The 15,686-nt window shown below is 38.3% G+C and overlaps 1 protein-coding gene across 1 annotated transcript in view; it reads right to left on the bottom strand.

Moving 5' to 3' along the window:
• Positions 1 to 280: 280 nt before the first annotated feature.
• ATOSA (atos homolog A) overlaps positions 281 to 15,686 on the bottom strand; it is a 46,922-nt gene continuing 31,516 nt past the window's right edge. Inside the window, exons 5-13 of the mRNA XM_062501204.1 lie at positions 15,414 to 15,539; positions 13,318 to 15,166; positions 12,552 to 12,668; positions 11,527 to 11,600; positions 10,625 to 10,733; positions 9,776 to 9,934; positions 7,898 to 7,966; positions 6,871 to 7,070; positions 281 to 1,514 (exon numbers count right to left, since the gene is read on the bottom strand). Of these exons, the coding sequence (XP_062357188.1) occupies positions 1,361 to 1,514; positions 6,871 to 7,070; positions 7,898 to 7,966; positions 9,776 to 9,934; positions 10,625 to 10,733; positions 11,527 to 11,600; positions 12,552 to 12,668; positions 13,318 to 15,166; positions 15,414 to 15,539 (2,857 nt within the window). The 3' untranslated portion in view covers positions 281 to 1,360. The remainder of the gene's footprint in view (positions 1,515 to 6,870; positions 7,071 to 7,897; positions 7,967 to 9,775; positions 9,935 to 10,624; positions 10,734 to 11,526; positions 11,601 to 12,551; positions 12,669 to 13,317; positions 15,167 to 15,413; positions 15,540 to 15,686) is intronic.

The raw sequence follows: 15,686 nt of genomic DNA, 5'->3' as shown, positions 1-15,686 counted from the left end.
GGAAAGTCCAGTCTCCCTTACGTTCCCTGGCAGACTTCCTGGGAGATTTCATGATACACTGACTTCTCTCATCTAAGGGCCATGCTGAACATACAAGATGCACATTCATCCTTTCTCCAGTCTTCATCAGATAAGCATGTTAAAGGGCACCTTGCATATTAGTGACACTCTAAAAACCTACAGCAAAGAAGAACACAAATCAAGGTAAGACAGTTGAGAAACACAGATCTTCATCAAATGTCATAAAGCTTCATTTCCGTTATTAAATATATAGCTCAAATATAATCAAATGCTTCTAACTTTATTTCTCTCAGTTACACAGTTTAACACTTAGCATAAACTGTTCATCTGACTGTTTTGTTTTAGGGATACACACACGAAAATAGTCATATGCCCAGTGTAGCATTGCTAGTAAAACTTCCTATGGCCACCTAGTGGCCTACATGGAATTGACCTATGAAAAATATTTAGGATTACATGAAGATTCTCTCATCTAAAAATAAAACAAAAAGTACAAGTTTCATAGCTTTTGCATATATTTGAGATATAAATACTAATTTGTTTGCACAGTACATCCTTTAATACAATTTGAGAAATAAAATGGGGGAGGGTGCAAATTTTATGTGAGGAAAACTAATAATAGAAAGCAAAATTAAAATGACCCTTAAGGAGATAAAAGAAATTGAGGGAGCAAAATGTGAATTGAATTAATGATCTGAATGCATAAGTAAATAAACAATCTCCAATGTGGTTGCAAGTGTTATTAAATCTGGATGTGAGAAAAAATGGAAAATGGTACCATTAAAGATAAAAAACAGCTAAATGCTTGCATAGTATGAAATGTTATGGAAATTCACCTGTTGTCCCCATTTTCAATAACTTAAATGAATATCACTTAAAACAGCACACAGATTAAAGACATCTGTATATATTTCAGATTTCAATATTAATGCAAAAAATACATAGTATGATTTTACATAGGATTTATGCTACATTAGAACACTAATGACAAACATCACTTGAGTATTAAATGAAACATTAAATATTAAATAACTGAAAAATAAAATAAAAAGTGTAAACACTAAACTAACTTGGGAATTTGCTATTGCAACACATCCAATGAAGTGGTTTTAAACAGTACAAAAAGATTAGATTTAAATATGTTTCCAGTCTACTTGGAATACACAAAGCTCATTCCAGAAACCTTTTAAAAACTGGTCCAGGATCACACAGAACCTTCTTTCTCTTGAGCGCTATTTTTATTCCTTTACAGACTTAACTTTATACTGTTGTCTCTACCAATCTTTGCTTGCAAGGAGTACTCAACAGTAAAATGAATACTTTAGTTTGCCATTGTTTGCTAGCATCTTGGTGAAAACTGAGGATTTGTTGGAGATTCAGTGTAAGATTTGAGTTCATATGCAGCGCCGCTATCAACTTCCATGGATTTCCGAGAGAATAGGAGCCTTACATCTCTGTGGAGGTAGATCTTTCCAGATTTAGAACTCTGGAACCTGAAAAGGATACAAATATCTGTATTATCTAAAACAGAATAATAATCTTTAAATTATTAAATAAAATGCATTCTTAAAACATTAAGGCAAAACACTTTTGAACAAACAAAATTAGTTAAAATGAAAAGAGGGAGAATATCCTAACACTTTCATTCTGCATTATTTCTTTTGACAATTAAAGGTTCTGTTCCTAATCACCAATGCAGTGCACAGCTTTGAAAGTGGCATGGAATATTTGAAGTTCACACTGCCATTATGTACATTGGACATTAAAGTCTTCAGCAATCAGGAATGGCAAAAAATGCTCTTCAGTCAGCACTCCTGAAAATGTCCAAAGGATGGCATAATCACACACAAAAGGGAATTTCCAACTATATACAAACTGAATATGTATTTCAGTTTCAGCAATCACAGACAGATTTCATTGCTCTCTTCATGAATGTAACATCAGGAAGTTTACTACTGCTTTATACCACAATCCAAATACAAGAACTTGTCTTGAGAAGCAGTAGGTACTGGGATCTCCACAGGCACACAGGAATTTTTTTTTGCACAGTCTAGGGAGAATTTCAAAGAGTCTGCAGTTCACTGGCCCAATCACCAAAGCAAACAGTGATCAATTCCTTGGCCCATTCATCTTTTATGCTGCAGCCAAACAGCCTAATTCAGGTCTTCCAAACCTGCAGAAATGTGCCAGTTCCATTTTCCCTGGGTATTAACAACTGTATATGGGGAGACAAGATCTGCATTTCAGAGTATTGTATTCTATGGTTTTCATGTGGCAGAACTCTGTAATTTCCTTCTGTCCACCAGTAAAGGCAGAAGAGCCTAAGAAGCATTTCTTACAGCAATTGAATTTAATGTCAGTACCACTATGCCACAGTGAGGGAGAAATTCTATTGCTACTGCAACAGAAAAGTCATTGCTGTTGTCACAAGATGATACCATGGCAAATGCTGAGAGAGCAATGCATACTGTGTTATCATATATTACAATTTGCACAGATTTTTAATGGGTTTTTACGTATTGACCCCACTGAAGCAAAAGCAGTATCTCTAGAATAAACCTATTCATAATTTGACTGAAATTCTGAGCAGTAGGAGAAAGACAAGTACAGAAGATCCATCAAGGCTTCATGGTCTGAGGAAGGCAGGTTGCAGAAATGGATTCTGTGGCACTGTTCTGTTCAGAGGAGTGGTTCAGAATAGCCTGCAGTCATCCCCACAGCCAGACAAAGGAAAACTCTGTTCTCCTGGATACAGCTGTCAAGGACATTAAATGCAGCAGGGTCCAGCAGAATGCTCCTGCTGGCTCCCACAGAGATCTCATCCATCACTATTTATTTGCTCAGTGCTGTCAGTGTGAAAGCCCTTTACCTGACAGGCAAAAGGGAAAACACACTACCTTAAGAGAAAACTGTGGAGGAGAGCACAAGGAAGAGTAGAAGAGACAAGGGACAAAGCAAACACCACAAACAGATAACTCAGCCTCTAGCACTTAACACACTTTTAAAGGAAAAATTTTAGTGAAAGGTCTATTGCAGCAAAAGTATGATTGAAATTAATTCCTATAGATCTAGTTGTAAAGCACCATCATAAAATAGATCTCAACTCCCATTTTACACATGGAGCTTTCAAAAGAATTATTAGCATAGTCTATTCTTAAACTTCTCAAGCTTGCTCTTTTCTATGAGTGATAATCCTGCAAAATTCCCTTTGCTCAGTAAATAGTGGTTCCCTGCAATAAGACTTTTCTGAGCCTGATATTTCAGAAAGATGGAAGAAGGATAAGTGTGAGACAGCAGCAAAGTTCAAGGAATTCTTCTCAGCTCTGCATCCACTACCTACTTTTTTTCTTTTAGACAGGTCTACCCTAGTATTTGAGATTTAGAAATCTTGTTTTTTATACATGCAAATGCATTGAAATAATTGAGACAAGTGTTGCCTACACCCTTGCAGGATGGTGATGGAGTGGCCAGCATGGGACTGACTCCAGAGCTGTGGCAGCTCCAGTAGTTTTGTGTAAAGAATAAAAAACCCAAGACAACCAAGGTCTCTGACAGACAGTGTCCTAGGAACAGTAACAACAGACAAATACAGGAATACAAATGTCAGAAAGTCTGAAGAGGAATTTTACTGAATAAATGACAAGTACAGGCACAAAATCCCTATATGTATTTTACAGGCCATCAAAATTCACAAAGAACAGAGTAATTCACAGAAACAGAATAATACTGAAAAGCAGGATAATCATGAAAACATATCCATCAAGATGTGTTTTGTAAGTGAAAAGGACTATACAACACAATCATAAAATCTGTAAGTAAAAGCATTAGGACAAGGATAAAAATTTCTAGATAAAAAATGCTGAGAGACCAGAAAGATCAAAAGCAGCTAGTAAATCAGTAATAGCAGGTATCTTCAGCTTCGACCAATAAAGGTGCATGTCACATTAGAACAGTATTTAAAAATATTTCTCAACACCTTGAGGAATCACTACTTTTAACAACCAGTTTCATGCTTCCCATCCACTGAGCCCTCAGTGACAACCCCTGTTTAACTGTTAAGCAACAGTAACTATGCTCCATGCAATCCCTGGCATTGTGTCAGTAACTAAGGCTGTTGACCTGGCTTTAAAAACCTGAAAAATGCTGAGCTGTGGGCAGGTTAGCTGTTAATTACTTTTTACAAGGGTGCCAGAACGTGACCTAGAAACCCACAGATGGTCATCATCCCCACAAAGTCAGACAGAAACAAGGCACAAGCACAGCTGAACTCACAGTTCTTATGCTCAAGTAGATTTAATTACAAGACAAAAAGTCATTGCTTCATATGCAACAAAAAAATTATCCCCAAAGCATCTTCCAAAAACAAAGTGCAGGTGCAACTCTTGGGGGTTTTTAATAACGAACAAAGCTCTGCTGTGTGTGCAAGCTCCATTTGGTATCTCAATCCTGTAGCTGCATGTACAAGTACAGTGCAATGGCATACAGAACAGAACCTCAAACACACAGAACTGCATGCAGGAGCTGCACACACAATAAATCTGACACTTTAAAGACTGTTGTAGAAAATCTGGCCACCAATGTTAAGCTCCAGACCTATGCAAGCGTTTTTTGCTGAATTACCACTTGAAAAGGAGCTTTCATAATGTGAGTGCTGACAACTGTGATTAAGGCCTTGCAAGCAGATGCAACCACAATGCAGCTCACTGGTGGTGACATCATTTGTTTTTTAAACAAAATTTCAATATGTAAGCCTAAGATGCTTGTGCTCAATAACTACTGCAACTAAAACTGAAAAGCTGTTCCAAGTCAACTTGAGTAACAAACAAAAATAAATCTGAATAGTTAAAACTTTTAAGGTTTGCATAGCTTTTCAGTGAAGCAGGCTTGAGGAAACTTTGCTGCTTTTAAAAATGAATCTTTAAAACCAATTTACATTAATTAATATAATACTAAGATTTCTTAAGCCCTCCTAATTAAAATCCATCTTTAGTAAAAAAAGACTTCTAAATGGACAACTGAATCTTTTGTAAATCTTAAGTGCTCAGTATAATAAACCACAAGAAAGATCAACATAAGCTACTTTAATATTTCAATGAGTTCTGCCATACTTAGATTATGAGAAAGGACCCAAAGCTTGGGTTTATCACTGTAGAAAAAACTTGTGGCATACTCTGTCATTCACTTTCCAAAGTAAGCAGCTAAGCATCATAATTATGATCTTGGTTTTCCCAAAAGAAATGGATGATTTCCAATTACACATCATTAACCCCTGAACTGACCCCCACCAGAGGTCTGAAAGCTGAGCTAAATTGTACAGGTATTTCAAAACGAGAAGCATCAGAACTGCAACATTTCCATCTCTCAGCAGCTATTGGAATTAGGAAGCTCTTAAAAAAAACCTTCTACTTGTAACACATGAGAGAGCAAAAAGCAGATTTGCCTTCAAATAGAAGTAATTCTTGGGTCTGTCAACAAGAAATTTACAAACTACATTAAGGTAGAAACTGAAAGGGGACACAAGACCACTACTTTTCCTACAGGTATGCCAGACCCAGCTCACCACAGATTTTACCTACCACTGCAGCTGAGGCCTTCCCCAGTTCCTCTGCACAGTCAGATGAACATTACACCTGAACAGAGCCTTCTATTGGGCATTTTTCAGAATTTGCCTCAGAAGAAAAATTTTAGAAGGTAGTTAGGTTACACCTTGCAAGTTAGTGTGGCCTGAAAGGCTGAATTTCAATCCAGGCTAGACTTCAGAATGAAGAAACACTGTTCAACAGCCTTCTTATGATACTGTTTTCACACTCCAGTAAACTAACACACTTTTTTATGACTGTCAATTTTATTTAATGGGAGAGGGTGGCTTAGAATCACTGTTCTAGACAAGGTTGTGTTTCAAAAGTCTCTTGCGTAGAAATCAATGCCATTATATTGGAAAAATAATATGTACCAGAAATAATTGTACCACAATAGAGATGTGTAAGATATTTGATTTTTGTCCTGCTTGCTCACTTCAGAATGTCAGCTGCTGATGGGTTTCCAAACACTGCAGTGAAAGCACTGGGTCTGTGTGTACAGGCATTTCTTACTACAAAAACACAAGCAAAAAGCCTACTAACTGCAGGAGGACCAAGCATATAAATTATTCCCCTTTGTTTCCAACTGCAGTCTCTAGAACACCCCAAGAGCAGCAGCAGTGTCTGGTTTCAGGCAGTGCTTTGTAAATCATTTAAGGAAGATTGAGTGAATATTTTATAAAGTGAAAGGCATAATCCCCAGTATTGCATCATGAAACAGGTATTTACATTTTTGCCACTAAACACTGTCTTTTTAGGAGTAGCTCAGACCATTTTTCATGTTACAAGCTATTCTGGTGAGGAGGCACATGTGAAGCAAGCACACCAGGGCTTCAGTGATCCTTAGTTGTGGCTTTTGCCCATACCACATCCACTTTCACTATTCCCTGTAACCTCAAAAAAAGTGCATCGATTCAGCCAGAACAATTTCTCTCTCGCTAAGAAAAGATTTAAGCTTTACAATGGTATCCAAAATACTTCAATGCCAAGAGAGAGCTTTATGTTATATTTTAACTTTGTTTCTGCCAAGAAGAGCCCAAATTATTTATTAGCTCTTCCTCCTTTACTGTACAGCTTAAAGATCTTAATGCTTAAAGTTAGCATTCTTTTTATTTAACTTTTCTTGTCATTCTTTCTTATTTCTATATACAGAAAGGCTGGCTGGGAAAGAAATTATGAGTTAAATTTTGGCAGATACTTTTTTGTGGTTTTGGCTTGTGCTTGTAGGGGTTTCTTGTTTTATTTTTTTTTTTAACTTCAAGGAGCTTACCTCAGATGTATGAGGTAGCGTAGTAGCCTTTCTTCAGTCTGGTGACTGTTTTCTTTATTGACAGTTCGCTTGATTTCTCGTCTCACAGGAACAGAAAAAGTTCTTTGCCGTAGGAATGTTTGATGATTAGCTGGCATTTCTCTCAAGTCATAGATCACCACAAACATCTTCACCACAGTTTTGTTAGGGTTAAATAAGGTCTGAGAAGATAAACAGTTCAATACTATACTCTCTAGAGATGATAAATTTTTAAAAAGAAACCAATAAATCTAACCCAAACTCGATCTGCCAAAATAGTTCTCTATGCACTTTGTTTCTGTGCCATACAAAAACATTTATGTAAAGACCTTGTAAAGCCTTTCTGGTTTTCAGCACTTCAGCTCCCAGCAATTCCCATTCTTAAACATAATGCTAAACACAATCTAATCTGAATGAAACACTAGTATATGACTACTCTTACTTTGCTAATCAGCATCCCCGTTTATTTTTTCAGTCAGCTTTTTGTCTACACTGTTTTCCAGACACAATACACTCGCAGGAAGCACAGTGGTGGGCTCTGCTTTTAAACCTGAAATTATGAATGTGTTATCTTGGACTGGGTTCTGAAAAGAAAGAGTCAGTTCACTGGTTCTAAGCAATGACTGTGATTTACTTTGTCATTTTATTACAAAAGTAAAAGTTGTGTTAAAATATTACAAAAAGTAGATACAATTATTCAATCACTTTAGCAGAATTTCAGGATTTGGACTGTAATCTAATTACTTCCCCATCACTTTTTCAGAGCCACAGTGTCCCCAGGTATTCCAGATCTCCTGGAACTGATTCTAAGACTCCTCAGAGCACAGAAGCATTCAAAGTTTGGGAATCTTTTTTGTCCCACATAGAAATTTCTACTTTGAATTACTACAGCACCTACAGAAATGCACATTTCCACTGCTAGCTTCATGCTCATCTCCAATAACCTCATGTCTGCATGACTTTCTTGGTGTTAGTGGTTTCAAGGCACCCTTATCTGCTGAGTACGTACCACTTGTATTGTTCCTGAAGGCGGTACCCGATAACCCCTTTTACCAAGGGACTCTAAAGTAATTACACCCTACAAAAACAAAACACATATTTAGGTCACAGAGATAAACAAATCAAAATGTTCTAGTCATGTAATTGCATTTATTTGAAACATAATCAGTAATTTGTATAAACTAAAAATAGAGAAGGCAATGCATTTAAGATTAGGACAGTAGGGGCGTTAAAGATACTTTGGCAGAACATTAAAAGCTGTGCGATAAGAGGTACATTCTCCTCTTGAAACAAGATTCAAGTTTCCACATCTTCTCCACATCAGGGAGTGAGGAGAAAACAGCTTTCTTTTCAAAGCAGCTGGGAAGTTAAAATGAAACATTTGTCTCCTCCTTTCCACTTCTATATCATCTACAATTGCACCAATAGTACTCCAAATCTCACAGAATTAATTTTTGCTTTTCAAAGGCAGCAGATGCACTTAATCTTCCATTCTAATCCAAACTTTAGGAAGGATGACATGTGCTTTTGTACCAGCTGGGATCTATGAGCAGCCCCAAGTGCCCCACAGGGTGCTGTGACACTGCCAAGGCCACACTCGAGGCACTGCCACACGTCTGGTCACCCTGCAGGGCACCAGTGCTGCACCCCACTGCACTGGATTTTTAAAACACAAACCAAACAAACAATCAGGAAAACCCGAAGCAGAGAAACTAGCTATACAAACAGAAACAATGCTTCTGATGATGGAAGCACTACACAAATGCTGTATAAATCCTGGGAGACTCAGCCATAATAGCATATTTGGAATTAGCATGTTGAAAAGCCTGAAACAATGAAACCCAGCTAGGAAAATAAGCAATGCTACTTTAACCATTTGAAGAACATGAGAATCCCTTCGCCTCCTAGAAAATCACATGAAATAATCCAGAAAGATGAAAGCAAAAGCACAGATACTTTTTGAAGCAGTTAAAACATGTCCAAGTTTAAACTCAAAGCCATAACGTAAACTCTAAGCAATTTCATTTTCTGAATACCTTCAAAAACAGATGGTCAGAAATGGGAACTGAATTTAAAATCTAAATCTAAATATTGGGATATTCAGATGTTCATTGCTTGACTTACATGGTTACACAAACTCTTCACCATAATATTAAGACATATGTACACATATGAAAACCTGTCACCTACATACATTAAGGTTCCTTAATAGGCATTCAGAACAAATCCAGCCTCCGATTCAATGGCGGCATACAAGACACCATTTGCTTTTTACAGAGGAGCACTTTTAGACATGCAAAACCCACGGTGTCACTGTGGAAAGGAGCAACAGAATTAGCACCCAGAGAACACAAACACTGCATGGCTGCAAACATCAGCAAACAACGCAGCCCATGAGAGTGCTGAGTGTCACAACAGCCCTGACAATATTTGCTTTAAAAGAAAGGGCTGAGTAACTTCCAAGTCTAAGGTCTGCATCAGCAATTGCCCCTTGGCTTGCACCTAAGCCACCCTGCAGAGAGGTTAGTTGCCCAGAGCAGCTGCTGGTTGGGACAACAAAATATATCCTGTTAAGTCCAGCTATTGCCTCACTGCTATTTTAAGTTAGATGGATAAAAAGAGATATTGGGGGTTGATCACTCCAGTGGGGGGGAGACAAATACATTCAATATCCCAAGATGAGAACAGCTGAATGGTGGGGCAGAGAAGTAGAAGGAAAAGCACTAGCTAGGGAAAGGAAGAGGGACAGCAGAACTCTGTCACAGGCAGTTGAAAATAAGCCAGATCCCTGCAAATCTTTAGTTTCTGAACCCTCTACTCACCAAGCTCTTGCTCTTCACCTCCACATACCAGAATTTATTTAAAATAAGTCCAACCACACATTTACCATGTAAGGAGAGGGCGCATTGTCATCTGAAACGCTGTAGAATGACACTTCAACTGGCAGAGTCATGTGCGTGGGACAAAAGACTCCACTTGCTCCCACCTCTGCTGTGAAACCCTCCACGACACCCAGTGGGTCCAAGCGGAAATTCAGGACAGATTCCTGAAAAACACAGCACAGACAGCTTAGGCTGGGAACACCTCAGATAAAACAGAGCATAACTAATCAGGAAACAAGTGCAAAAGCCCACAGAGAACTTTACTGCAGCAGGATCTATGCTTGATTTTCAACATACACTATCTGAAAAAAAGTTCACCTAGATTCTGTAACCTTCCCCAGCAAATTCAACTCCATATTTCACAAGACAGTACAATACAACCCATTAATGCATTGGCTATTAGTTGCAGTAATTGAATATTCTATATGAAGTGAAGAGCTGGAGCCTACATTTCAAACACGTTCTGTCTAACACACTGACTTAATCCAGTTTTTGTGACATACTAAGTAGACTTTACGAGTGAAAATGTAAATCCTTTTTTCTAGGTAAGTACATTATAAACATGAACAATTACAGGTTATTAAATCTCATTTATGGCAACAGAACATCTCCTAACTTGACCGCAGTGGGAAACAAAAGCTTAAGCAACTCATTGTATTTGATTTTCTGAGACAGAAGATGTCTGAAGCATGAAATAAGTGTCTTTACAGCTGGAAATGAAAACAAATTCTGTTCAATTCAGTTAGGAACTTTTACATTCTAATAATGCTGGAATTGTTCACAGTAATACACTTTTAAAAGCAGTACAGAAGAGTATTAAAAATACCACAAGAATTCTAGAGAATATGCAATACCTCAAAGTTTCCCAGAAGGCTTAGACTTGTTACTGGTGGAGCACTAGAACTTAGAAATGGTTTCCCATGGCTGTCTGGATCACCGTCTCTGTTTATACATTGTTGTGGGCTATTAAAAAAAGACAGAATAAATATAAAGGATAAACACATTTGCTTTTGTCTTCTGGGTATAAACAGCTTGAGAAAGAATAATTTACTTACTGTACTACAAAATCTTGTCCTAAAGAAGTAACAGTTGAACACTGCCTATTAATACTTTAGCAGAACGTTGTCTAATTAACTGAAAAAATATTTTCACCAGCTTTACATTTTACATTACAAGGGATAAAGACAATAAAAATGTGTTCTTTAGCTCCATTAGCAAGAATCAAAATACCAGATTATTTTCTCTTGTATGTGGGTACTTTTGTCTCATTCTGCAATATATCACCTATTTCCAAACACTAAACCATACCAAAATCTGTTTGTGTTACATGTATTAATATATGAAAGGCCATGACTGGCCTTTTTCAAAAGTCTGGTTCTCTGAACAAGTTATGACAAAATGCTTAACACGCTCAACCTAAGAACAAAATACAACACAAAAATAACATTGGTTTGAAGGATAATCAACAATTATTAGTTTTTCTGTCTGCAAACTCAAGTGTATCTGACAGCATATCCACCCCTGCATGGGACAGAATTCATTCTGCCAGCAACTCACATTCCATGATTATGTTCCATAGCTGTGCTAACCTGGAACTCCCAGGGCAACTCAGCTGCTGAGCCATGTATCAAAATAAGGATTCTTTTGAAAGCATTTTTCGTCTCTGCTAACATGCTTTGATTTTGCATATAAATATATATATATATATATTACGCCTCCCTCAAAAATCTCAATGTTTCTGGTAAATAAAACATACCTTCTTGCAGACAGACATTTCAATAATGATGAATCCAGATCAAAGCACCCAGACTGTGTTTTCCTTTGAGGAACCTCCACAAGGAAAGAAGATGCTAATTTGAAAAATGAACTGCTACCACAGACAATTTTGCCAAGTAAGCACATTTTGCCAAGAATTTTCATGACATTACAAAATTGTAAGAACAGAGTAGAGAATGCAATTCCAATACATTTTAAACTTGGTGAAGAAAGTTCTAGGATTATTAATGATGAGACTGTAAATTCTAACTAACAGGAAGTATTTCAATAAAGACATTCAGGAAGATGATGTCTCTTGGGAACAGGACAGAATATTACTAATAAACAGGCTGTAACAATTTCCATCCAATTTCCCTGAAAATATGACAGCCTTTACAGGCAATGAAGAATAAAGCATATTATGTGTTGATTACAGGACATCACTACTTCAGTAGTTTTAATAGGAACTGCCTGATTTTTTAAAACTCCAACCAACCTACCAAGAGCTGTGACTCTTCCCCTGTGTCTGCCTTATCCCAGCAGCTTTGTTTCACTAAGTCATTCCATGACACCTCTGGTTACTGAAGAATGTACAGTACAAACTGTCCACAGAAACAAAGGCTTTGGTATAGTGAGCAATCAGGTATTAAAAACTAACACAAAACCTCCTAAATGACAAAATGTTAACTTATGCTTAAAACACTGATCTTCAAAATGCTTTCTTTTGTGCTCTTAAATAGCACCAAAGCATTGTTTCCATCAATTTTTCTAATGCCACCTTTTGTTAATCTTGATATAATCTCAACAACCACATCTTTAATATTTTCTTTTCCAAAATTATTGTGCAGCCTAATCTACACATTAACTCTCATTTAAGCATTAATTTCCACTCACAAGAGTATTCACTGTGACACAAAGTAAACACATACACTTCACCTAGGTATTTTGTCAAATTCTATACCATACACAGACATTAGAAGAAAAAATAGTCCTTTCTCAGCTAAAAGAATTTTAAGAATAACTTACAGGACTTGAAAGCAGAGGCAGTCCAGTTCTGGGATGAAAAGCCTTGGTTGAAGTTCCGTCCAGGGATCGAAAATTGTGTTTCCGACATGAATTTGTGTGTTTTAGAGACGGTGCTTTCTGCCAGCAAAACAAACTTACTCAGGTTATCAATGGCATATTTCAGGGACCTATCATGATAACACTCACTTGCTGCAAGGGAGAAGACTCCTGACCCAGGGGGGATCTACATCACCCTAACATGGGATGAAACATTCAGTATAAATTCCCCTTGACTCAATCTACAGTTGCACAGACTGCTCCCAAAAGATGACATTCCATACTCAGATGGGTGCATTTCTACAAACCAAGATGCCCCACTGCTCATGGAAACATTCATTCATAACTCTGTCACCGTGAGGGGAATAGGACAATGTTCTTCTCCATGTTAAACTCATGAACTTTAGGGGAGGCACCACTGGCCAAGTTACCCGAACACAGAGCATCATTTAACAGGTCACCTTGTCAACTAGAGCACGACTAAGTTGTTTCTTGAACATCTCCAGGGATGGTGACTCCACCACCTGGGCAGTCCATTCTCATGCTTAACCCTTTACATGAAGAAATTCTTCCTGAGTTACTTCAGGCCAATATTACAAGGGTAATACACTGCTGACCTACAAGGTCAGGCTGAAAGGCCCTCTTCATGCTGGCCCTTAGCAGATAGAGGGTACAAGCCATCTGACAAAGGGAGCTGTAGGAATTATTGGCTGTTCCCATATGTATTTACCTGTACGTCTGGGTTCTTCTGCCGCTCACACTTAACTGCATTGTCTTCTGCAGGTTTCTTCTGAGAAGTGCTTTGAAAATCGAGGCCCGTTGGGTCTTCATTCTCATCATGTGCAGTTTTTGTTTTATCTTGTTTGGTTTTGTTTTTGAAACTGTCATGGTCTTTATTTAAATAATTTTCAATACTAACAAGCTGAGTATTTTGCTCATAAATATTTGTTTTTTTGGAGTCTCTATCTAAACACTTGAGCTCATTTTTGTGCAAAGAGTCAGATACCAGCATCACAGTTGCTTTTTTTGTACCTTCAAGTATTCTGCATTTTTCCACCTGTAAATTATTAAAACTGTCTGTGCCATTGTTCTCACTAACAACTGTTCTTTCTTTAAGTTTATTTGTGCAAATCTGTTCATCAATGCTGCTGGAATTTGAACCCTGTTTAAATCTATTGGTTATCTGGTCTTTCTGTGCATAACCAGAATGTATTTCCAATTTATCTGGAACTTCAGATTTATTTTCTTTAATACATGATGGTGATGCGTGAATGCTACTAAATGCATGAGAAGGTTTATTTGAAGTCTGATGAAATGCATTTTGGACAGCTTCACTGGGTTTTACTAAAACCAATTTTCTTCTTGCTTGGACTTTCAGAGAAGTCTTCAATTCTCTATCAAACCTAGACGGATTGATAGGAGTATCAGGTGTCTTTGTCCCTGATTTACTGCTGTCTGCTAACGAAGAAAGATTTGATTTAGCAAAAGAAACAAAAGATGGTTCCTTGCCTTTCTTCAGCAAATTTTCATCTTCATATGTACTTCTGAAAACTTTTGACGTGACTGGACTAGCCTCATGCACTTTGAATGGACGTCCAGCAACATGGGAAGTAGCTGGATCACAATGAATCAAATGTTGGGCAATCCTTGCTATCACCTCCTGCCGCTCCTGGAGCAGGGAATCGATCAGGGGGTTGCTCTCTCCTGCTGACTGACGGTCACAGCGGTTCCCTGGAACACGGGCATCGAGCAGTGTGACCTCTGGCACTGCCCTAGTTTTGCCTTCACTACCATCTTCCTGTATTGCATTGTCTACGTTGGCAGCAGGAACAGGGGAGCTTTCCTTGCTTTTCCTTGGCAAGTTCTCCTCTTCGAAAGTACTCCGAAAAGCTTTTGGTGTAGCCGAGATGTTTTCATGTGTGGTGAATGGACGCCCAGCAACAACTGGTGAAGTAGCTGGATCGCAGTGAATCAAGTGCTGAGCAATCCTTGCAATGACTTCTTGTCGCTCTTGAAGTAAAGAGCCTATCAAAGGATTGGTTTCTCCTGGGGGCCGATGAGAGCAATGACTGTTTGAAACACGGGAATCAGCTAGAGAATAGGATTTCAAAGTTCTGACCGGTGTTTCATGAGATTGTGTCTTACTGTCTGCTGTGGCATTGTAGCACTGAACTTTAGACTGCGATGCCCCAAAGTCAGATCCACGTCGGGTAGATGGATAGAGTTTGAAATTTCTAAAAGATGTAGTAAATTCAGGCATCTTTTTTCCATTAAGTAGGCCTTCAGGTGTCATTGTCCATGTCTGTTTCCCACGAAAACGCTGTGGACTGGGAGCACTGCACTGCTGAGCAGCACTGGGATCGCTGCGCTGATGGAACTTACGCTCTTGCATTTGCTTTTCATAAAAGCTAAGGTTGGTGTGAATACTACAGGTCAAAACTGGGTAGTTGGATTGCCTGGGCAAGGACTGTACGCTGACCCTCAAGGCCACATTGTGAGAAACATTCGGAACAGGAAAGACGTGCTCAGTAGGTGTCTGGGAGAATGTCCACTGCAAGTCCACATCTGCAGCGCTCACCCTGAAACAACACCAAAGGGCATTTACAAAAACAGCTAAACGAAAAGCTTCAAATTATCTACTGCATAACAAATGTCTAAGCAAAACACTAGAAACATCAGCAGCTGCTGCACTTTGCATAGTGCACAAATCCTATAAAGCTGCCAAAGTACTGGGCCAACAATATGGCACCTTCTGAAAGCAAGCAGGAAACCAGGAGAGAAGAAGGATTTTAAGACAAGCTGCAGCAATCTGCATTCCAGGTGTACCTGTACAGGATGTTTCGGGGAACAGCACCATGTGAAACGCTCAGCCACGCGCTCAGCTGAGAGAAGAAAACAAAGGAGCGAACAGCCAATAAAAGGGTCTTCTCTTCAATAAATCGATCTCCACTCCTAAGGCATTTAAAAACAAACACATAAGTGTGGGTAAGAATATTCAGAGACCTATTAGAACATTGTCAGATCTTCAGTCAGAAAGTAAAAAATAGCTTTATCAAGCAAAGCAAAAACTCCTCAAATATTTTAAAGATTCCGGAGCCT

The sequence above is a fragment of the Cinclus cinclus genome, chromosome 13 (genome assembly GCF_963662255.1).
Source record: "Cinclus cinclus chromosome 13, bCinCin1.1, whole genome shotgun sequence".
Taxonomy (NCBI): domain Eukaryota; kingdom Metazoa; phylum Chordata; class Aves; order Passeriformes; family Cinclidae; genus Cinclus; species Cinclus cinclus.
The sequence above is the reverse complement of the archived record's forward strand: the minus strand, read 5'-3'. Positions and strand labels throughout refer to the sequence as shown.